Source organism: Vombatus ursinus, unplaced genomic scaffold, assembly GCF_900497805.2.
Source record: "Vombatus ursinus unplaced genomic scaffold, bare-nosed wombat genome assembly UNPS02014768.1, whole genome shotgun sequence".
Classification (NCBI taxonomy): domain Eukaryota; kingdom Metazoa; phylum Chordata; class Mammalia; order Diprotodontia; family Vombatidae; genus Vombatus; species Vombatus ursinus.
In genome coordinates this window covers 19,038,453-19,062,532 of record NW_020954546.1, presented here as the reverse complement: position 1 = coordinate 19,062,532, position 24,080 = coordinate 19,038,453, and the positions used below count along the sequence as shown (strand labels likewise).

Here is a 24,080-nt window from a genome sequence, read left to right as displayed (position 1 = left end):
TGATAGCAGAGAAGATCCCACTGCCTGGGAGAACTCACCAAAGTAGGGCGGGGCTCCATTCTGGTGGAATGAGAATGAGGGGTGACCAAGTGACTTAGGCACATCTCAACTGCAACATCTCCACCAAGTAAACTGCAGTGACTCTTCATTGCCTCTAAGGATAAAACAGAAACCACCCCGTTCAGCCTTTAAGTCCCTTCGCCACCTGGCCCCTGCCTGTTCTCGTCAAACGTTATTCCCCCTCCCACACTCTGCTGTGCCTCTGCCTCTGTCCTGGCTCGGCCCTTGCCTGGAACAAGCTCCCCGCTCACCCTCCGTGGCCCTGTCGGGGGGCTCCTTTCGAGGTGCACTTTGGCAGCCCTTCCTACTTTAAGTGTTTCCTCTTTCCTTCCAGTTACATGTGTCCCCTCCCTCCCCAGTTACCTGGTGTTTAACTATTTTGTATGTATTTTCTTTGTATTTATTTTCTTTATATTCATATATTGTTCATTGTCTTCCCTAGTAGAAAGTAAGCATGTTGCATAAAGGGATTGTTTGTATTTGTATCCAGTGCCTAGCACATAGTAGGTGCTTAATAATGCTTGTTGATTGATTGACAGCAGCATATGAACAACCTTGGACATTTTTTATTTTTTTATTTATTTTTTTTAATTTTTAGGCAATTGGGGTTAAGTGACTTGGCTAGGGTCACATAGCTAGTAAGTGTCAAGTGTTTGGTCTGAGGCCGGATTTGACCTCAGTTCCTCCTGGCTTCAGGGCCGATGCTCTATCCACTGCGCCACCTAGTTGCCCCTTAACCTTGGACATTTTTTCAGTGGCTATTCTGTTTGGGATAGGGTGATAAAGATGAAATGGTCCTTGCCTTCAGGGAGCTTATCTTTTTAGGTAGATTGTTAAAACCCACTGGGAAATCCAGATCCTTCTGTTTGACATTCAAAGCTCCCTGCAACCTGACTCCAGCCTCCATTTCCAGGTGTAATACACATTGCTTTCCTTCACTCAGCTCTCTGTTTGAGCCACATGTGTATGTGCATAATAGCCCATCTCCCATCTCTGGGCCTTTGCACAGGCTGTCTATTTCCTGTACCTGGAACACATTTCATCCTACACTCGATACATTGAACTGCATCACAATAGGAAAAAAATGATCCCATCAGCAAATTCTTAAAAGGGATTGTGTCGTCGCACTTCCAGGAACAATCCCTAGTCTCCAAAGATATCATTTCTTCAGAAATATGTAGGTAATTTTGCTCTACAGTAGATACTTGGTTCACCAGGAGGAATCGTCCATCTGTTTTAGACTTGCCTGATGCTAATTTCTGATCCTCCCTAGTGCGGCGTTGAAGATGGAGGCATTTTCGGGAGGCCAGGCTGCAGGCAGTCTCATTTTCCTCCTTCAATCCTTCCTCTTGCTCTCTCAGCATAATCTTCTTAGAGCATAGTCTGATCCCATCGTCTACCAAATAAACCTGTATTTAGGGCCAGTGGGTATCTGAATCGGGGGAGTCAGACTCTGGAATCTTACACTAAATAGAGAAGACATTGATTTGTTTCAGAATTCCTGGAGGCTTGTTAGCTGAGAAGTGACTTCTCATGTGGAGGGGAAGAGAGGTTTCTTTTCTTAGGCACTGTTAAAAAAAAAAAAAGGCACTTGGTATGCAAGATTATCTGCTGTGTTCCTTTGGGGGCACTTGTGTCCCTCTCTATAGCTCCCCCTTAGATTGTAAGTTCCTCAGGGTCAGAGACCATCTGTTTTCATCTTTAAATGCCCGGTCCCTAGCAGTGTGCCTTGGCCATAGGGGTTGGGCCTGGTCCTGTGACTTCAGTGTTATAGGAAATTCCCAGGTGAGGGAGTGCCCTCGCTCAGTGCCGTTGACAGCTTTTCTGCAATTTTCTTCAAGCACTAAGAAGATTAGTAATTTGCTCAAGGTCTTAGGTCTTTGAGGTCAGCTCTCTGTCCCCTGCTACACAGTCTTGTTCATAATAAATGTTTATTGAATTGAATACGTCTGGGAGAGCTTCTCCTTCTGATACAAACATCACTTAGGAAGATGGCCTGTTAGAAAATCGGGGACTAGCCATATTGCCTAATTTAATCAATCAGTAATAGTTAAACATTTTTCTGAATCAAAGAAAGCCTTTTTTCTTTCTTCTGTTATTGCTTCCACCACCTCTTCCTGGCAGTATCCAGCATCAGTTGGCAATCCGTCTCCCTTGTCCAGTCCAGTTAGGAAGTGACAAGAAGTCTTTGGTGTCCATCTACCCTGTTGGGTCAGCTTCCTTGTCTGCCTTTCTCAGGAGTTCCCGGTGTGAAAGCCAGTCGCTTGGAGGAAGGTCTGCAGGTGAAACATTGTGCCCTGTCACTTGTAGGAGAACCCATCATGTATCCAGAAATCAACCGCTTCCTGAAACTGCTTCACCAACATAGAATTTCCAGCTTCCTGGTCACCAATGCCCAGTTTCCCACGGAGATCAGGTGAGGGTTGTTTGGGATGGTGATTATTCAGGCCTCTTAGGCCTAGCCAGACTTGCCAATCAAATCTGTGTTTGACTGATGTCCAAACTCTAATTAAGCTACCTTAGTAACAAATGGGGTGTTTGTTCAATATGGAGTCAATGAGAGAATAACCATTGATCTCTTCTCTTTCTTTTTTTTATGACTTAAATATTTATTGATTTGTTTTTTTCATCACTGCCATTTTCAAGTTGACTTCCTATCCCTCCCTCTGGTAAGCCTTCCTTTTTAATGGGGAAAATAATTCAAATAAAGCCTATTGATAGAGTGATGTCCCTATCTGATGGCATTTGCAGCATTCTGAATCCATAGGCTCCTCCCCATCTATTCTTAATCTCTCCCCCCCCCCCCCAGGAAAGAAAGGAGCGAGGTGCCATTCTTCAGCTTTTTACTGGCGTCCAAATTGGCTATTATAATTATGACAGGATTTGCCTTCATTTTAATGTTCTTTTCATTTATATTATAGTCATTGTATATATGATTCATCTATATGTTATATATAATTTTTCTGGCTTCTGGACTAATTAATCTTTTTCTTTATCATTATTTTGACTTATTTGTCCTGTAATCTCCATTTACCTACTCATATTTGGTTGCTTCTCTCACCTTGCCCCAATTTCAGAGTGGCAGAGGACTAGGATTCCTCTAGAAATTGTGGTCGCCACTGCTGCCATCAGCTTAGCAGGGTCTGGCATACGCTGTCTTCCTGGTTCTGTTATGTCTAGGGTATGGAAATATTTTAACTTTAGGCCAAAAAAAACCCCCATATCTTATATACGACAAAATACCTTGTACTCTGGGAGAGTTAGAATCTTGTTACAATTGAATGAATGAATGAATGAATGAATGACTCATTTATTAAGTGCTTACTATGTACAGAGTACTGTCATAGAATAGCTATCCAATGAGAATCGGCATCCAACTTCACCCATCCTTTGCCGATTGTCATCTTTACCCGTAAAATGTCTTATCTATTTAAAAAAAAGAAAGAAATTCAACTTCCTCTCTAAGAAAAAGAATTCTTGATGGTTTTTTAACCGACCTTCACTCCTTTGTGTGGTTTGGTCACTTTATGCTTAGGCCAGCTCTGGTAATCTCTGTTTGACTGTCCATGTAACACAGCTGGCGTCATGTCACCCTAAAAGAGGCCGCTGCCCAATCTCTAGAAGCAGTGGCTTTTTGTAAATACACAGAATGACGACGTTTTGTACACATTTCGTGAAATCAGTCAATGCGTTTTGTACAACTGACTGAAAGAGCAGTTTGACTCCTTGAAACATGATTTGTTCTTTTAATATTTGGGGCACTGGTAGACAAATGATTTTTCTAAGCAGGAGCATGCTCTAACAGAACAGTGTGAGGCTGATTTTATATTTAATGAAAATTTTTTTTTTTTTGTTTGGGGGAGGTATGGACCTGTGATTTTATTGGTGTGGGGAACTCTTGGTTTAGACATCCTCTCCACTGATGCTGATAGGCAGCTAGTGATAAATTAGTTCATTGAATTTATGGCGTTAGACCCAAAGTTTCTGTTCTTTGGATTCTCAGGAAACTGGCTAGACATGGCCCAAATAAGGATGGAAAGACTTGCTTCAGCAGCATGCAGAAAACAGCCCAGGTTGTGGGTCTTAATGAGTATTTCTCTTAAAGTGAATGTCCCTGTTCATTGGCTCTTGCAATCCAGCTCCATGCTGGTGTTGTAAAATTCCGTAAGGCGGCCCTCCCAGTAGCCAGTGTAAAAGTTAATTAGCGTTCAGTGCCAGCATGAGCCCCTTCATGCAGTTGGTGATTCTGGTGCCTTTTTTGGGGTCGGATGTTTGTGGATGTGACTGAGAGAACTTTCTTGTGGTAACCAGCTCTGTGTCATGTGACATGTATAATTTTTATGTGTGTTTTTAAAAATATGCACATTTTTTTGGGAGGGGGGGAACGGGTCTCGTATGACGTAATTTTCGTAATTCTTTTAAAAGTTTCTTGGGGAACTCAGACTACTACCAGCAAGGCAGAGCTGTAAAAAGGGCACCAACTCTTCCCATTTGGAGGGCATTGTCCTCTAGGTTTGCAAGAGTGTGTTTAGAGAGATGACTTCCTGAGAGGTCTGACCTGTTCATTGGGCTAGGTGAAAGGGTTTAATGTTGGGTGCACTAATTGGCACCTCCACACGCCTCCAACGTGAAAGATAAAAGGCTTGGCCACATTATACTGAATAAGTGTGACCCAAAATGTGCTTTAGGACTTTGGCAAGCATAGCATAGGGAGAGGAGATTTTTGTAGCCTTTTAACACCTCTTGTGGGTTTTGGTTCAGAGTAATTTACTTTATCCCAGCTTTGATGAAGTCAAAGTAGTGTGTGACCACAACTTCTGTGGGCCTCCATTTCTTCCTCTTTGGTGGGGGAAGGGTCTTAATCTGGGTCCATAGACTTGTTTTTAATGTTTTCGTATCTGTATTCTAATAGACTTGCTTTTCTTTGTAACCCCTGCATTTTGTTTTATGCATGTACGAGGTCCCTAGGCTTTGCCAGACTGGCAGAGGGAGGGGTCCGTGACACAAGAAGGGTGAGAGCCCCTGCATAAGAGGTGATGTGGTTAGACTAGACTCTTGAGCCTCCTTCCAGCCTCAGAAGCAGGTCCCGGCTGGCTGTTGCTTGAACCTGTAGCCGACATGTGGGTTCGTGGAGCAGACGGAGATGGTTGAGTTGATCTGTCTTGTGTTTTCTTGTCCTTTGGGCAGGCCTGCTGTGGCTCTTTATTCCAGCCAAGCTTTTCCCTCTGCAATTTGAACACGAACCCAGAAGCTTTCTCTGAGGGATTCTTACCTTGAAAGAAAGCCTGAAGTGGGTGTGGAATGGTGTACCTATTGGCCTACAGGCGGGGGCTGCTGAGGATGTTCTCTTCCTTTGGGTGGATGTTTTGGGGGCACTGTGGTCCGCCTGGGCGGTGAGAGCTGGGTCCTGGCCCCAGGGAGAGGTGGCAGTGGGCGGGAGGAGGCAGGAGCTCATTTGTTGTTGAGGGAAGAACTTGGCACATGTTAAGACTGCCTGGGATGGGGGCCTTCGTGCTGCTTGAGTCCCTGGGGAATTTTATTTTTATTTGATTTTTAAAAGTAGTATTTGAGGGGACTGCTAGGTGGCGCGGTGGATAGAGCACTGGCCCTGGAATCAGGAGGACCTGAGTTCAAATCGGCCTCAGACACATAACACTCACTAGCTGTGTGACCCTGGGCAAGTCACTTAATCGGGGCACTTAACCCCATTGCCTCATATTAAAAAAAAAAAAAGTAGTATTTGATGCCTTTTGTTTTTATCTCATTATCATTTCTTAGCACTCTGCTCCCTTCTCTGTCCTATCAAACCTGCCCTGGAAACAGAAACAAGGAAGCTAAAGCCCTGGCATAGAGCCTGTGCTGGTCCCTCCCCATTAGAATGGGAGCCCCTTGAGGGCAGGGCCTGTCGTGGTTTTTTTATTGTATCTCCAGGCCTCGAAACATGCCTGGCCCATTGTAGGTGCCTAATAAATGCATGTTTATTGACTGACTGACTTTGCTACCCAGAGATTGTTCCTTACTCTAAATGGGCTGCCTTGTGGTATTGTTTTTATTTATATTATTATAATCATCCTGACTGCTGTTCTCCTGGCTCTGCTTAACTTTTCTCTTTAAAAGTCAATTTCATTAGTATCTTTTGTTTTCCAGTGTATTCCTCTTGCCTCCTCCTTCTCCCAGAGTGCAGTCTTTGTTGTACAAACAAAGAAGAAAAAGGAAGGTAAAACAATTCAGCAGAACCAACCAGCACGTTAAAAAAGTCTGACATTGTGTGAAACGTTCTGCACCTGTAGTCCCCACCTCTGAACAAAGGTGGTTCAGCAGAACCAACCAGCACGTTAAAAAAATCTGACATTGTGTGAAACGTTCTGCACCTGTAGTCCCCACCTCTGAACAAAGAGGTAGGGATGTGCCATCTCCTACCTCTTCCTCAGGGCCAAGATCATTCTTTATAATTGATCTACTTCAGTTTGGATCGTATGTTGTTGCTTTTCCCATTTGCAGTATTCACTAGTTCTGTTTGCTTTTCTCTGCATCAGTTCTAGACTGTCTTCTCATGCTTCTCTGACTCCCTTGTGTGGATCGTACAGCGTGTTCCATGAACTCTCTCCTGGTCTCCATCTCATGGAGTCCTTCTCTTCCTTCAGGATACAGCTCAAGCCTCACCTTCTGCATGAAACCTTTCCTGATCCTCCCTACTGCTGAGACCCTCCCTCCCTCCCAGACTCTGAGGTGTTTGTTTTTATTTGCTCTCTTGTATTTATATACTTAGACATAGCTTCGCTGCCTCCCCCTTAAGAGCGGAAGCGTTTGAGAGTGAGATTGTGTTATTCTTTGTGCTGGTGTCTCCAGCACCTCCTGGCACAGTGACTGGCACATAGTAGGTGCTTGGTAAATACTTGTTCATTGATTGGTTTTTATTCTTATTGCTACTATTTGACAGCAGGCCCTCCTTTACCAGCAGCGTGGGGCACTGCAGTGACTGCCTGCCTGTCTCCCTTCTTCTGTCCTCTGCCCCTTCTCAGCCATCCCTCACACAGCTGCCAGAGTCTGTTTCTTTCTTTGCAGATCTGATCGTGTCAGTCCTCATACTCTGAACCTTTCAGGGGCTCCCTTGGGCCCATGAAGTAAATTCCAAGCTCCTTAATATGGTCTTTCATGGTCTTCCTCTCATCCTAAATGCTCCCCCCCGCCCCATATTTTACGGGTCAGTCAAGCTGGACTAACTTCCATCCTTTCTCCCCCTTGTGTGCCTTTGCTGATGCCTTTGCCTGAAACTGGTACACTCTGGTCTCCACCTCTCAGCTTAGGTGGGTCCTCCTCCATCTGCCATCCCTCCTTCCAGGCAGAAATGACCTTTCCTTCCTTGGATCTCTCATGGATACTTTGAGCTTCTACCATGCACTTCTTAGGGTCTGTTTGGTATTTCCTTTATTTCATTGTGGCCATAGTTCTGTACTCTGCTGTAACCTCCAGAAAGACAGGGCCCACCTCTTCTCTCCTTCTGCACTTGATGCCTCTTGAAGTCAATATTATGTAATCCAAATGATCCATTTTACATACAGTATAGGATTTTTACCCAGTGCCTCAGCACTGATGAAAATACAAAGGTGAATGAGATGTGTTAGCTCTAATCTTTGCACACATATGTAGCTCTCTCTCTCTCCCCATACGTAGCCTAAGAACCAAACTGTATTAAATAGTAGCTCACCATGACTTATCCAGTCCTTTTTGCCGTTCTTTATATATTAAAATGTTTACTTTTGATGAGCATGAATGAAATGCACAGTGCACAAGATTTTAAAAATGACTAGAACAAAATTGAAGCCACTTTTTGGCCCTCTCCTCTTGTGTTCTTCCCCCAGTGTGTTCAGGTTTTTGTGCTAAGTTCATGGATGAGTCACAGAAACGGTGAGGTTTCTGCCCAGGTAGCTTGGATTTTAATTACAACAGTTCACCGCTGAGTTTTTGAGCTCTGGATGACTCTGGATTGCTGTGGATAGGTTAATATTATATGCTGATGAGAGGCTTTGAAGCTTGCCTAAACCACTTAGATAAATCACACTTTTCTTTTGGGACCACTCCCTCTGCCTTTTAACTGCAGGAAGCACCCAGTTTGTCCTACATTCCAAGGCTGCTTTATTGGACTTAAAATATCGAGGCACTTCCTGTGTATCTGAGTCGACTAGATTGAAGGCACATGAAAACCTGGTTTGTCCACAAAAAGGATTTGTCCCCTTTTCTGAGTATTTAAATACAGTGCAGGAAGAGTTCTGTAGCTTGTGGGGGTGCAGAAAAGAGATGTCCTGCGATGTGAGTTAACTTAGCTAGTTAAGTGGTCCAGAGAACCCGGAGATCTGAGATCTGAATGAGCAGCGGAAGGCTCATTCAGGCTGGGCTGGCAGTTCTGTCTTAAGGTTTATGAGGCTTTTCCCTCAAAGATGATGGTCTGATTGAACAAGCCTGCTTGTATAGTTTAAAGCCTGAGGTCGTGGAATGGTTGCCTCCTGGGGATGTCGAAACTGAAAATCAGCCCCCAGGCTCCTGGAGTCAGTCATCCTAGAGTCAGATAAGATGGTTTCCTGAGATTGGTCTCTGTGTGGTGTTGGTGGAAGGGTCACCGTACAGGGAGGGCGGCAGAAGATCTGTCACTGAAAGCTGTGCTGTCATGGGCAAGGCATTGTCTCCATCACTTTGCATAAGCGCTACTCGGTGCCTGCTGTGTGCCAGGCACCCAAGGCCGCATCTTCCTCAGCTGTAGAAGGAGGGGATCGGGTGAGATGGTTCCTAAGATTCCTTTCAGATATGACACTCAGGGCTGTATGATTTGCTGTTGCTTTGTTCTCTCAGAGAAGTGGTGGCAGGCTGTGAGAAGACACCACAGGTATGTATGTGTATGTGAGACGGAGAGGGACTATGTTGTGTTTCCCCTGTGGCAAAGACTGTCAGATAAGATGGGGACCCAGGCTCACTCTGGGGGTGATTTTCTTACTCTTGACTTATGGTCCCCCTGACAGGGAACGTGGGACAATACATGCCTGGTACTCCCCATCCCTTCCGTGGGGACATTCCTGAGGGCCACTCCTTCCTCAGGAGCATGCACGTGACAAGCACAATGTGAGGAATCTCCAAGAGGTGTGGGAGCACCCAGAGTCGCATGGTCCCCACATCTGGGGGCTCCTGGGGTGGAAGCCCCTCCCTGCCAGAGTCCTGGTGCTCTCCCCCCAGAGTCAGTGGAAGTAAGATGTTCTGGTTGTCTCTCTCCAACTTCTGAGTGGTTCTCATCCTGCCAACCAGTTTGGCTGCTAGAATCTGTAGCAGTTACCAGAAAACTGTCAATCATTCTGCATGCCCTGGGGCTTGACACATTTATTTTTCCCAGTAACTCAGTTGGCAAGTGGGGGGGGCTGAGGGATGGCTCAGAAACGAGGCCCCTCCAGCTGCATCCATCAATGGCCTGTTCTAGCCCCCTCGTTTAACAGGTGAGAAAGCCAAGGCTCACAGACTCCGAGTGACCTGTCCAGGTTTACACAGGTCCACTATAAGTGACTAGCAGGGCCAGGATTTCAGCTGACATCTTCTGGTTCCAGGTCATCTATTTCATTGCTGCTCTATGTCCACCATTTCACCATGCATGAAATACATACTCTCACCGGTTACAAACAAACTGGGAACAAAATCTCCACATAAAAGCTTAGAAGCCAAGCTATATTCTGTTTAGAAAAAATATAATATAAAATGAAGAGCAATAAAAGGTTATTCTAATGCCCCCATCCATTTTTGGACTTAGAAAGTTTTGTTGTCTTCATTGATTTTTATGTGGTGGCAGTGGTATCACCTCTGGGATCCTACTCTGATGTTTCCTTGTGGCATGGAGGTGACTTCATTCCTTCTTGGGGGTGCTTCCCACAGGGTGTACTCATTGCGGTGGATTCTACCAAGCTGGTTAAGTTTTCCGTAATGGGCCCTGTCTGAGGGACTCTTGTCCAAAGCCAGCTTGGCCAAGTTTGGATTGCCTTATCAGTTTGGCTGCTCTGTGGCGAATTTTTTGGTCATAGGAAATCTGGAAAAACATCACAGTAAGTTTTAGGGGGTCACATTCTGTGTTGGTGGAGGGAGTATCCACACAGTCCGTGAAGTACCAATTATGCATCCTGAAACAATGGAGGTATAGATAGGCAGAATGTGTCTTCTTTTTTGGCTCTCCCATTGAGGCCACGCTCCAAGGGCTCCCTTGCTATTACTCAGATGCCTTCTGCCACTGTCTCCAGCAGCCTTGGACTCTGTGTGTCAGTCACCCTCTTCTTCATGATCTTCTGTTCTCTTCTGGTTCTCCTCCTGCCTGTCTGACTGCTGCTTCTCTGTCTCCTGTGCTGGATTCTTTTCCACTTTACACCCAGCTGACCACGGGTAACCCCAAAAGCTCTGTCCTGGGTCCACTTCTCTGTTCCCTCTGTATTATTTTGCTTGGTGATCTCATCAGCTCTCCTGGATTCAATTATCATCTGTCTGATAATGACCTTCACATCTCCTCATCCATCCCTTAACCTTGCTTGCAGCCTCTAGGCTTACATCTCCAGCTGCCCAGTAGATATTTCACTGAATGTCCCATTGACATCTTAAACTCAATATGTTCAAAACACCTAACTCATTGTTTTTCCTTCCATGTCCTGCCTTCTTCCTGACGTCCTTCTGACTGTCTGGGACACCCCATCCTCCCAGTCCCTCAGGCTCCCAGCTTAGGGCTCATCCTCAGCTCCTCACTCTCACTCACTCCCTACGTCCAATCAGCCAAATTCTGTTGATTCTGCCTTTGTCAGCTCTCATGTACTCCACCTTTGTTCTTCTGACACAGCCACCCTCTTGGTGCAGGCTCTCAGCCCCTCATGCCTGGACTATTGCAGTAGCCTGCTGGGGGGAGGAGGGTGTCTTTTTGCCTCAAGTCTTTCCCCACTTCAGTCCTCCATTTAGCTGTCTAAAGCCAAGTCTGACCACATCACCCCTGAACCCTCCTGCTTCCTATTAAATAAACTCCATTGGCTCTTATCACCTCAGTGATCAAAGAAAATCCTCTGGTGTTTAAAGCCCTTCATATTCTGTTCCTTTCTGACTTTCTCAGTGTTCTTACACCTGACCCTTTTCCACATATTTCTTTGATCCAGGGACTCTGGCTTCCTTGCTATTTCTCCCATATGACATTCTATCTGCTGATTCTGGACATTTTCTCTGACTGTCCCCCCCTGCCCAGAATATTCTCCTTCATCTCCACCTCCAGGCTTACCTGGCTGCCTTCAGGTCTTCATTAAATCTCATCTTCTACAAGACGCTTTTCCCAGTCCCCCTCAAATGCTCATGCCTTCCCTTTGTCGATTATTTCTTATTTATCTGGTGCATTGCTTGCCTGTACATAGTTGTTTGCATCTTGTCTCCTCCACCAGACTGGGAGCTCTTTGAGGGTAGGGACTGCTTTTTGCTTTTCTTTGTTTCCCCAGTGCTTAGTCCAGTGCGCAGCACACAGTAGGTGCTTAATAAATACTTATGGACTTGACTCGACTTGCTCATCTCACTTTGCATCACTTTGCTTGGTTTTCCACATCTCATCATATTCTTCATATTTTTATGGTGATTTTTATGGCATATCAGTAATACGTTGTAGGAATACATCATAATTTATTTAAGCATCATCTGCTTGTTAGTTACGTCGATAGATAAAGCACACTTCCTATGTGCCAGGCACTGTGCTAAGTGCTGGGGATATGAAGAAAAGTAGCAGACAGCCCCTGCTTTTAGGGAGCTTACGTTCTAATGGGAGAAGGAAGCAGATACAGGAGAGCTGGAGAGGGGCAGGGTGTGTCTGCGGCAGTGTGGGGTCTGTCCAGAAGGAACGTGGAGGCCCAGTTCTGGGTGAAATGAGATGGAGGCTCAGCTTCCTCCCGCAGAGTCTGGCATCCCCAAAGCAGAAGCCAGAATTTCACTAGTAGGGATGGGAAAGATGGGGATCAGGGCTGGAATATAGGAGGGGGGGAGGGGTTGGCCAGGAAGTTGTTTCCAGTTTTTCACTATTACAAATAAAGTGACTGTGACTAATTTTTGTGCACATAGGTCCTTTTTTCCCTTTTAATTATATTCTTGGAGTATGGGGATTAAAATTGTCCAACCTGCAATAAAAGGGACTGAGGCAGAGCACTGAGCCAATGGCACTTTATAAAAGGGTCCATGGTCCCCTCTCTTAAAGTGGTCCTCAGATCTTCCTTGAGATCTGCAATGCCCCCTTCTTCCAGGACTTGTATTTATAGAGTTTGATACCCAAATATGCAGAGGAGGCATAGTAAAATACAGACTCTCATTGGTTGATAGACCTTGTTTTTGAGGGCCAAAAATGACATATCAGCAGTGGGGTCGCAGATTGGGTGAAGCATGGGGCATCTCCACTGGCTAAGTGGTCATAAGATGGTCACCTGCTCATGTTGGACAAAAGAGAATGGTCCAGAGGTACAAAAATAAATTGGAAGACTTTCCATGTAATTGAGTCACCTCTGCCACACTGAGCTTGGTCACTATGATAAGGAAAAACAAGGGTGGAGGGCCTCTAGTTAGCTTCCCATGATTACACAAGTGATCTTACAATCTGCAGCTCACAGTTCTGGGACAGAACTTATAATCACTGCCCCTATGGAATTGGTTGATACTGATTGGAATAGAGTAGGGGACCAAATGAATGATTTCTCACTGGTGTAAATTCCCAAGACTAGTATTGCTGGGCTGAAGGGGATCGTCCATTTTATGATTATTGTTGTATATTGCCCGTGGTTCTCCAAAGAGGTTGTTCCTATCAGATACAGACATAATGATGGAGTAGAATGCCTGTTTGCCACCAGCTCCATGACCATGTGATTTAATCATTTTTAAAGCAGTTTTTGCCAATTAATGGGCAAAGGAAGATATTTTAAAACTTTTTAAAAACACAAATTTCTTGATATTGTGGATCTTTCTAGCACCCTGATATACTAGGTGTCTTTCTATTTTTCAAAAAACTCAGCCCCTTTGCCTTTTGTGGCTATAAAACAACCAATGCAGAACAGTTGGGAAAAACCACTTTGGAAACCTTGTGCTGCCTTCTGTGGCATCTTCCCCCAGAAAATGAGGATATGGTTTTTTAAACAGGGTAATTTACTTCTATCTCAATGAATAGGTCACTAAGTAAGGGCCCCTTAAATTATACTTATTAATAAAGTTCTGAAATGCTTCCTTAGCAACATGAGCCCTTTTAATTTTTATTTGACTTATAAGAGGTGCAAAAGTATTGGATTGCATTTTTACAGTTCATGTCGGGCAAATGGCTCCATGTGGCACATGTGTGGATAGATTATGTATGTATACACAGAAATGTATTTTGATGATGGATACCATGGCACCAGTTGTCATTTTAGTCAATTCTTGTCCCTTTGATTTTTCACCTCTCCCTTTCACCTGGAAAAACTGACAAGCTTGTGACCACTTCCAAGGAGGAGCCTTATCAGATTAGGAGGGAGCTTGGAGATGCACAGTCCTAAAGATCTCTTGCTATTCAGGGCCATGCTCCATGATAACTTTCAGAAGCTGCCTGCCCATCTGAAAGGTATCTCTGCTATGAGCCTTTCCTCAGCTAATATTTGACAAGTTTTCATCTCAGAAATGTCAATAGGACTAGGAAAACAGTAAAGGGCAGAATCTGTTCCAAGGAGTCTCTCAGATTTTATCTCTTTTCTTTACGACCAGATTTTAAAGAGGTAATATAGTTGAATGTGTAGCCCACTGAACTTGAAATCAGAAGATCTGGTTCAGTTCAATGAAATTTGGTAAACATTTATTAAGTACTACTATGTGCCAGGCACTGTGCTATGCCCTGGGGATACAAATAAGAAAAAAAAAAGATAATTCCTGCCCTCAAGGAGGTTATAATCTAATGGAGGAAGACAATACACAAAAAGAATCTGAAAAAAGGGGGTGGGGGACTAGAAGAATGATGTTCCTCTGAGTCAAAACCAAGCAGAGCTGCTGATGGAAAATGGGGAGTTATCTGCAAAGTTCTGAGCCTTCTCTAAAGGAAGACTTTGGGAAGACTTGAATGCTGCTCCCTCTAATCAGAGGGGAGGGGCAACTGGGGGACTTAAAGAGGGAAAGGTTAAAGTCCTGCTTCTGACACTTATTAACTCTATGGCCATGAGCATGGCTTCCATCCTCTCTGAGCCTCAGTTCCTTCATCTGTAAAATGCAACAGTATAGTGATACCCAAATGAGACAGGATAGGGAAAGTACTCTCTAACCCATGTAGCAATAGAGAACTATCACCCAATCATCATCATCATCATCATCAATCATCATCAGTCATCACATTTGTCACTAGTAAGAGCCTAGTTGGTTTTTCACTTCAGTTTCTTAGGTCAAAAGAGCTGTTTATCCCATAGTGTTACCATTACTCCAAACCATAGCATGGATGTTCTGTAGGCTGAGCCTAGCACTCAGAGCAAGGCACACTCTCTAAAGATCAGCCTTTTGTATTCTGTACCAAAAGTATCTTTTGCATCCTTAAAAAAAATTAAAATTATTTTTAAATGGACAAAGATCTATTTTCCTGTCCCTCTCACCCTTCCCCCAGGTTTATTTTTAAAAAAATATTAATTTTATTTTTTTTAATTTAATTTAATTTTTTTTAGGCAATTGGGGTTAAGTGACTTGCCCGGGGTCACATGGCTAGTAAAAAAAAAATATTTATTATTTATTTTAAGCATTAAAAATTTTTTTTGAGTTCTATATTCTCTCCCTCCTCACCACCCCACCCCTATGCACTGAGAAGGCAAACAAAATATGAATTATACATGTGAAATCATGTAAAATATATTTCCATATTAGCCATTTCACAAAAAAAGCAAAAAAAAAAATAAAGTGAGAAAATTATACTTCAGTTTCCACTCAGAGTTCATCAGTTCTCTCTGAAGGTGGATATGATTTTTTTTCATCACGAGTCCATTAGAATTGTCTTGGATCACTGTATTGCTCAGAGTAGTCAAGTCTTTCACAGTTGATCATCGTTGCAACATTGCTGTTACTGTGCACAATGATCTTTTCACTTTGCATCAGTTCATATAGGTCGTGCCATGTTTTTCTGAAACCATCCTGCTCATCATTCCTTTTTTTCCCCCTAAATTTATTTATTTATTTATATTTAGTTTTCAACATTCACTTTTATAAGCTTTTGAATTCTGAATCCCCCTCCCCCCACCCGAGATGGCATGCAATCTGATATAGGCTATGCACGTACGATTATATTGCACGTATTTCTACATTAGTAATGTTGTGAATGACGCATCAGAACAGAAGGGAAAAACCATGAGAAAGAAAACACAAAAACAACCAAAAAAGAGAGAGAAAATAGTATGCTTCGATCTGCACGTAGACTCCATAGTTCTTCCTCCGGATGTGGACAGCATTTTCCATCATGAGTCTTTTGGAATTGTCTTAGGTCATTGCATTGCTGAGAAGAGCTAAGTCTGTCAAAGTTGGTCATCGCACAATGTTACTGTTACTGTGTACGGTGTTCTCCTGGTTTCTGCTCATTTCACCCAGCATCAGTTCATGTAAGTCTTTCCAGGCTTTTCTGAAATCCGCCTGCTCATCATTTCTTATGGAACAGTAGTATTCCACTACATTCATATACCACAACTTGTTCAGCCATTCCCCAGTGGATGGGCATCCTCTCAATTTCCAATTCTTTGCGACCACAAAAAGAGCTGCCATAAATATTTTTGTACATAAAGCTTCTTTTCCTTTTTCTTTGATGTTTTTTGGGGTGTAGACCTAGTAGCAGTGGTATTGCTGGATATGCCCAGTTTTATAACACTTTGGGCATAGTTCTGGATTGTTCTTTAGAATGGTTGGACCAGTTCACTACTCCACCAACAGTTTATTAATGTGCCTATTTTCTTTCATCCCCTCCAGCATGTCATTTCTGATAGGTGTGATGTGGTGCTTCAGAGTCGCCTTTCTCTAATCAGTTGTGATTTAGAGTATTTTTTCATATGACCATAGATAGCTTTGATTTCTTGTTCTGAAAACTGCCTGTTCATATCCTTTGACCATATATCACTTTTTTTTTTTTATAAATTTGATTCAGTTCCATGTATATTTGAGAAAGAGGCCTTTATCAGAGGACTCCCTGTAAACTTTTTGGATATTAATTCATTGTCTATGATATCTTTTAGCAAAATGCAATTTCCCTGATTGGCTTCATTTGAGATCATGATTGCCACCCTTGCCATCTTCACTTCAGCTGGAGCCTAGTAGACTCTGCTCCGGCCCGTGTGTTAGCTGTCCCAAGTGTGTCTCTTGCACACAACCTATGGTTGGATTCTGGTTTCTCATCCGTTCTTCTGCCTGTTTCCCTTCTGTGGGTGAGCTCATCCTGTTCACATCCACAGCTATGATTACTGTGTATTTATCCCCTCATCCCATTTTCCTCTGTGTATTCCTCTCTCTTCCTTTTTTTCCTATCCCTCCTCAAAAGTCTGTTTTGCTTCTGACCACTGAATGCCCCAATCTGTACTCCCCTTTATCTCCTTCCCCTTTTCTCTCCCTGTTGGGTAAGACAAATTTCTATATCCAGCTGACTTTGTATATATTCTTTCCTCTTTGAACCAATTCTGATGAGAGTGAGGTTCAAGCATTACCCCGCCTCCCCCATTTTCTCCTCCACTCTAAGTGTTCTTCCTTGCACGCCTCCTTTTTGTGAGAAAATTTGCCCCACTCTACTTCTCTCTTCCCCCTTCTCCCTTCTCCTAGTGCATCTCTTTTTCACACCCCTATATTCTGTTTTTGGAGATCATCCCAACATAATGGACTCATACCTGTGCCCTCTATCTATGCAGACTCCTAACTGCCCACATACATGCATCATCTCCCATATAGGAATGTAAACAGTTTAACTCCATTGAGACTCTTATAATTACTCTTTCATATTTACCTTTTTATGCTTCTCTTGTGTCTTCTGTTTGAAAGTCACATTTTCAGTTCAGCTCTAATCTTTTAATCAGGACTGCTTGACAGTCCTCTGTTTCATTAAATATCCATTTTTTTTTTCCACTAGAAGGATTATACTCAGTTTTTCTGTGTAGGTGATTTTTGGTTGTAATCTTAGCTCTTTTGCTCTTTGGAATATCATATTCCAGGTCCTCTGCTCTTTTAACATGAAAGCTGCTAAATCTTGTGTGATCCTGACCATGGTTTTATGATAATTGAATTGTTTATTTCAGGCTGCTTGTAATATTTTCTCCTTGACCTGGGAGCTCTGGAATTTAACTTTAATACTTCTGGGAGTTTTCATTTTGGGATCTTTTTCAGGAGGTAGTTGGTAGATCCTTTCAATTTTTATTTTACTCTCTGGATCTAAGATATTAGGAAAGTTTTCCTTTATAATTTCTTGAAAGATGATGTCTAGGCTCTTTTTTGGATCATGGCTTTCAGGTAATTTAATAATTCTTAAACTGTATCTTCTCAATATATTTTTTCAGATCAGTTGTTTTTTTCCAATGGGATATTTCATATTTTCTTTTATTTTTTCATTTTTTGACTGTGTTTTATCATTTCTTGTTGTCTCATGGAGCCATTAGCTTCCACTTGCTCAATTCTGAGTTGGAATTATTTTCTTCAGCGGGCTTTTATGCCCATTTTTGCATTTGGCCTATTCTGCTTTTTAGAGTTGCTTTCTTCATTGAATTTTTATGCCTTTTTTTTTTTATGAATAGGCCAATTCTGTTTTTTAAGGCGATATTTTCTTCAGTATTTTTTATGCCTCTTTTATCAAGCTGTTAATTCTCTTTTTATAAGAGAATCACTCATTTTCCCAATTTTTCCACTGCTGCACTTATGGTTTTCTTTAACTTCCAGGAATTTTTTTTTTTTTTTTTTGCTTTTTGGCTAGGCAATGGGGTTAAGTGACTTGCCCAGGGTCACACAGCTAGTAAGTGTCAAGTGTCTAAGGTCAGATTTGAACTCAGGTCCTCCTGACTCCAGGGCCAGTGCTCTATCCACTGCGCCACCTAGCTGCCCCAGGAATTCTTGCTGGCCTTGGGTTCAGTGAGCATTTTTCTTTGATGCTTTGCTTGTAGCTGTTTTCACATTGTTGTCTTTTAAGTTTGTGTTGGTCTTCCCTGCCACAGTAATAGTTTTTTACGGTCAAGTTATTTTATTTTATTTTTTTGTTATTGATTGTTCATTTTCTCAGCCTCTTTCTTCACTTGGAATTTTATGTTAAAGTTGGCTCTGTTCACCCTGGGGTTGGGGAAGTACTGTGTCAAGCTTCAGGGTCTTTCTGTGTTGCCATTTTCAGAACTAGCTCTAGGGGTCTGCAAGTTTTTGCTGTTTCCAAGTTGGTGTGATCTGGGGAGAGGGATGGTCACTGCTCTCTTGGCCTGTGCTCTGGTCTTTACCAAAGAAGGACCTCTTCTCTTCTGCAGCTACAAGTGCTAGCACTCCTCTTGGCTCTGGAACAGTGACCAGGGCCCCTGCTCCCTTGTGAGTGACCACAAATGCTCCTTTCTGCCCTGCAACTGTGACCCCGAGTTGCTTATGGGCAGCAGAGCTGCCAATCAGTGCCAACAAAGGGTCCCCTGTAATCTCTTTCTGACCATTCTCCTTACCAACTTGGAGAGCTCCCGAAGCTGCTGTTGCCACTGTCTTGGACCGCCTAGGTTGTCTTAGGTGGGAAAACTGTCTGTCTCTGAGCTTTTGTTGGCTCTGCCACTCCAAAATCTGATGGAGGCATTATGCTAAAGTTGTTTGGAAGGGAATGTTGGGAGAGTTTGGCTGGATTCTGGCTTGGGTTTTTGCCCTCTTGGCTCTGCCTCCATAGTCTTCCCCATGCTTTAAGGAGAAAAAGAAAAAGAAAAACTGAAACCCTTGTCACAAATGTGTATAGAACAAATTCATTGGCCACGTCCAGAAATGTCTGTCTCTCTCTGGCCCCAAGTCCATCACCTTTGTCAGGAGCTGAGTCCTTTTGATCAGACTGTAGCATGGACTTCTTGAGCTACCACCCCAGTTGTGGGACAAGCAGGCCTCCCTGATTTAGTTTGTCCAGCCAGTGCTTTTCCTCAGCCCTACCATTCTGAGTTTTAGCTCTTCAGAGTTCTTGGAGGCTTTGTCTCAGACCGCATACCTTTTATCTATGGAAGGTACCACCTCTGAGAGGCCTTGGGAATAGCTCCTATGTTCATTGTCCTCATAAGTACCCTTGGCTACCCCAGACCCCCGTCAAGTCTAACTTTCTGCAGGGACCAGACTCTAGCGCAGGGACTCTGGTTGTAAAGATATGAGACAGAAAACAATCTCATGATGCCACCTGGGAACTCCTTGTTTCCTCTGCCTCTGAGAGGCATGTGAACTGAGGACTTGTGACTTTTTATCCCTTAAATCACCAGTGTAGTGCTATCAACCCATAGCCTCCCTCCCATGTCCCATCATTAGCCTGAGAGAGCAACATGTATTTGCTACTCCTCACAATAATAGCAAACATCGTTCTATTTTTACCCCACCTGTTAGTGCCTGAATTGATATGCCAGACTAAGTCATGGTTGCATCTGGCTTGGCAGCTGTCCAATCACAGCTGTATCCCTGCCCTAAAGAAGGTCACAGTCCAGGGGGGTACCTGCAGCAGCCTCCTTCCTCATTAGACTTTACTATCTGTGGCCTAGTTTTTACTTATAACCAAATGAGACCGAATGGGGAAAGTATTCTCTAATCCTTGTAGCAATAGAGAATCATCACCTAATCACCATTATCATTGCCTTCATGAGTAGTAATTGCATATTTGGTTTTTTGCTTGGGTTTCTTTCCACCGACCAGTGAAACTGGGGACATCATAGTCTTGTTTGTGTGTGGCCATATCCTCCATGGGATGGAAGACAACCCAGTGTCTTGAATAGTCGCGAAAGCATTGGTCTTGCTGTTGCAAGAATAAATGACTGCTAGCAACTCAGTGATTTGAGTTTATCAGTATGCATGTCATTGAAACAATCATGCTCAGATTTGTAATTTTTTTTTTTTAATGGAGATTGGCTTTTGGTTTGGGAACCCTGCTGTCCTTTTTCTGTACTCCTCATTCATTTATCTCAGGGATCAACTGTAAGCAGGTCTGAAATGTAAAATTCTATAAACGTTTTGAGAGCCTGTCACATAGGTGTTAAATATAACTGTATGGGATATTATGGTAATTTTCAGATTGTACTTTTTAATTAAAATGATTTCGTTCTGTCTTTTGGATTACAATAATAAGGCAAGACAGGCAAATGAATAGCTTCTTCCTTGTGAATAGCAGTGAAGCAATTGCTAGGCAGAGATGAAATCAAGGAGGCTCATCCTATTCCCTTCAGACCTTCTCTTTCTTCTGCCGGCAGCCAGACCTCCCCACCCCACAACAGTTATCTCTCTATTTCTTAGCAAGCCTCCCTATCTGAGTGAAATGTCTCCAAGGATTACCTCCCTCTGTGCTCCTCTGTTCTCCTGCCATCTGCATCAAGGGTTACCTTGTTTGCACCGTGTCAGTCTTAGAATTCATCCATAAATATGTCTTACCTTGACTGGGATGACAGTCTCTGGTAGTCTTCCTTAGGAATGATCGTTCCAGACAGGGAACTCTCTGGTGTGGCCATTGCCTTGGATATACGGGCATCTCTTTTTCTCCGATAAGTACTAGAGAAGAGACTGATTGTTAAATAATCACCTCTCCTGGATTTTACTGTTCACAACCCAAGTAGTTATGATGAAATAGTTCTCATTTTCCACCAGGCACCCTCAAGATAAACACCTTTCATTGTCAGTAGCAAGTATCCATTTAGACTGGCATTCTGTAACCTTTCCATTAAAAAACAAAAATATTGTTGAGTTAAGGTAGCATAGCTTGTTACCCAAATGGATGAAGTGCCTGTGTAAGGACGATAAGACGGACTAATGGTTTTTTAAAGTAATGGCGTGCCATTCCTTTGTGTGTTTGGCAAATAGAATAATATTCCTGATCCTTGCAAGAGTTCCATCTGTATACCGGCTTTGCGGATAGGTTCACATCATTAGTTGGCAGATTTTTTCACTTGCTTACAGGATTTGTTTATCTTAACTTTTAGTGAGTGAAAGCTAAGAGAACACAAGTATCTATTTGTGAGCAGTTTTAGGAGTTCAAATAATCAAAATCATCAGTCAAAATTACTCTCCTGGTGACTCACCTGGGAACAGCTGATCTTGTCAAGAGGGGCCTAGGAAGCGTAGACAGAGAATCTTTTATCGGAAGAGATCTCTCTGCATCCTCCTTGCTGAACACATCATTTGTGCCTTTCTGAAGCACTTGTCCCCTTCCCCTTTTTGTTAAGAGTGATTTGGGCAGTGGCTGTGCCCCCACTGCTTGTTCGCAAGCCCCACTGGGTCAGGAGCCGTATCGTATTCTTTTTCCTACCTCTGGGACCTTGCAGAAAGGTCTTCATGTTAATAGAAGCTTAATGATTCTTTGTTGAATTGACGTGAGTTGACTTGACCCTGTTGGTCTAAGAGGCTTTTTCAGCAGTACCAGGTCTTGGACATGGCAGCTGTTTTGGTTGCATTAACTTTTGTCCCCTGGGGCTTCTCAGTATTACTGGGATGCCTGCAGGTGTGCCTTGGTGGTCAAACAATGAAATGATTCAATCACTAAACATTTATCAAGTTCTTGTTATGTGCCAGGCACTGTGCTAAGTGCTAGAGATACAAAAAGAAGCGAAAGACAGTCCCCGCCCTGCCCTCAAAGACCTTACAATCTAACGGGGGAGACGTGTGTGTGTATGAAACAAGCCATATGCCAGATAAATAGGAAATAATTAATAGAGGGCAGGCCCTAGAATTAAGAGGGATTGGGGAAGCCTTCCCATAGAGGGTGGGATTTTAGTTGGGATTTAGTTCCATTAGTTTAAAGGAAGCCAGGGAGGGGTAGGCAGAAATTTTCATGCTTGAGCCTCAACTTAGGCCCAGTTTTGTTTTTGTTTTTTGAGGCATTGGAGTGAAGTGACTTGTCCAGGGTCACACTGCTAGTAATTGTCAAGTGTCTGAGGCCAGATTTGAATTCAGGTCTTTCAGAATTCAGGGCCGGTGCTCTATCCACTGTGCCATCTAGCTGCCCCCCAGTTTCTTTTATATCATCACATGTACAGTTCTGGGCATTATAGTTTAGGACATTAGGATGTTGACAATCTGGAGAGTGTCCAGAGGAAGATAATCAGGATGGGGAAGGGCCTTGAGATCCTGCCATGGAAGCGCTGGTGGAAGGGATTGGCTGTGGAGGAAGAGAAGACTCGGGGCGGGGGCCTTGGGGCGGGGGTAACGTGATGTCTGTCTGTAAGTGTTTGAAGTGTCAGAAGAAGCTTCCCCACGGTGAGAGCTGTCCAGAAGTGGGATGGTTTGCCTCAGGAGTCAGTGAGTTCCCTTACCCATGGCGGTCTTTAAGCAGAGGCTGGATAACCATTCCTCAGGCTGGGAGAACGTGATCCCTTGTCTGTGGGGTTGGATTCTGTGGCTGTCCCTTCCACCTCTCAAGTAAGACCTTAGTTGTCATCTTGTCGCTGTTTGAAATTAGGGAGGAGTCTCCTCCCGTGACTCCACATACTATCCCTATAACTTTCCAAAGTTCCAAAATGCCTGCCTCTGGCCACCTCTCCTTTTTCTTTTTGTATCCACAGGGCTTAGCTCAGTACTTGGCATGGAGCAAGCGCTTAATAGATGCCATTTCAGTTAATTCATTGACTCACTGATTCGTTGTTGCCATCTTTCTGGAATGATTTTAGGTCTTCCTCCTACCTTTTTGTACCTTTTGACAGCCAGCATTACCATGGATAAGAGCTATCCCTGTGGATTCTGGGAGTAGCTGGAAGCCCATGAATATGGAGAAAGGTTTAATTTCCCTTTGTTAAAAACTCTAGCCTTGACCTCATGAGAGGCTTGCAAAAGTAACCTTTTCTCTTTCCCTTTTCCTTCCCTTCTCCTTCTCCTTCTCCTCCTTTTCCTTCCCTTCCCTTTCTCCTTTCTCCTTTCTCCTTTCCTTTCCTTTCCTTTCTCCTTTTCTTTTTCCTTTTTCCTTTCCATTTCCAAGGAACCTGGAGCCAGTTACCCAGCTATACGTCAGTGTGGATGCCAGCACCAAAGATAGCCTGAAGAAAATTGATCGACCGCTCTTTAAGGATTTTTGGCAAAGATTCCTCAACAGTTTAAGAGCCTTGGCCGCAAAGGTATGTGCTGAGAAAATGTCAGACCAGTAGCTCGTACCTGTCACGTCTGTTATGCCTCAAAAAGTTCAGATCCCGGGGCCATTAGAGGTCATCTTGTCTAACCTCCTCATTTTGTCACTGGAATAACCGGGACTCAGAAACATCAAGCCTCCTGCTCAGGGTCATTCAACAAGTAGCAGAGCTGAGTTCTGAACCTGTGTCCTCTTTTTCCAAATCTGGCTCTTCCTCCCATGATATAAAGACTGACATGGCGACTGGTCCCATGATTTCAGGGGTATAAGGGACTCCCCCTTCCGGTGCTGGCTGACATCTTATTTGTGTCTTCTAGCCTCAGAGAGCTACCTAGGCCACTGAGGGTGCTAAGAGTGGCCTGGGGTCACCTCGCCAGGATGGGCAGAGGTCTTCCTGACTCCTCAGCCAGCACAATCCCACGATGTGTGTTCAGCCCATTACCTCATTGGAGTGTAACTACTGCCCTGGGCCTTACAAGAATGATCTCCATTTTACAGATTAGGAAGTCGAGGCTGGGCAAGTTGAAGTGACTTTTTGAGGTCCCACACCGAGGTCATAGCAGAGGCAGAACCTTGGCCCTAAGCCCAGGGCTTTTTCCTTACTGGCTTGCTCTTTTCCTTTTTTTATTTTCCAAATGATCATTCCATTTTCATCCTCCTCCTTTGTTCATCCATTCACCCAGTATCCTTGTGTGTGTGTGGGTGCATGGCACTGTGCTCATCTCTATGTGGAATA

The 24,080-nt window shown here is 43.6% G+C and overlaps 1 protein-coding gene across 3 annotated transcripts in view; it reads left to right on the top strand.

Annotated features, from left to right (window-relative positions):
* TYW1 (tRNA-yW synthesizing protein 1 homolog) overlaps positions 1-24,080 on the top strand; it is a 242,919-nt gene that overhangs the window by 105,497 nt on the left and 113,342 nt on the right. For all 3 annotated transcript variants that reach the window (XM_027862445.1, XM_027862446.1, XM_027862447.1), the window contains exons 12-13: positions 2,299-2,476; positions 23,198-23,333. In XM_027862445.1, coding sequence (XP_027718246.1) covers positions 2,299-2,476; positions 23,198-23,333 — 314 coding nt within the window. The remainder of the gene's footprint in view (positions 1-2,298; positions 2,477-23,197; positions 23,334-24,080) is intronic.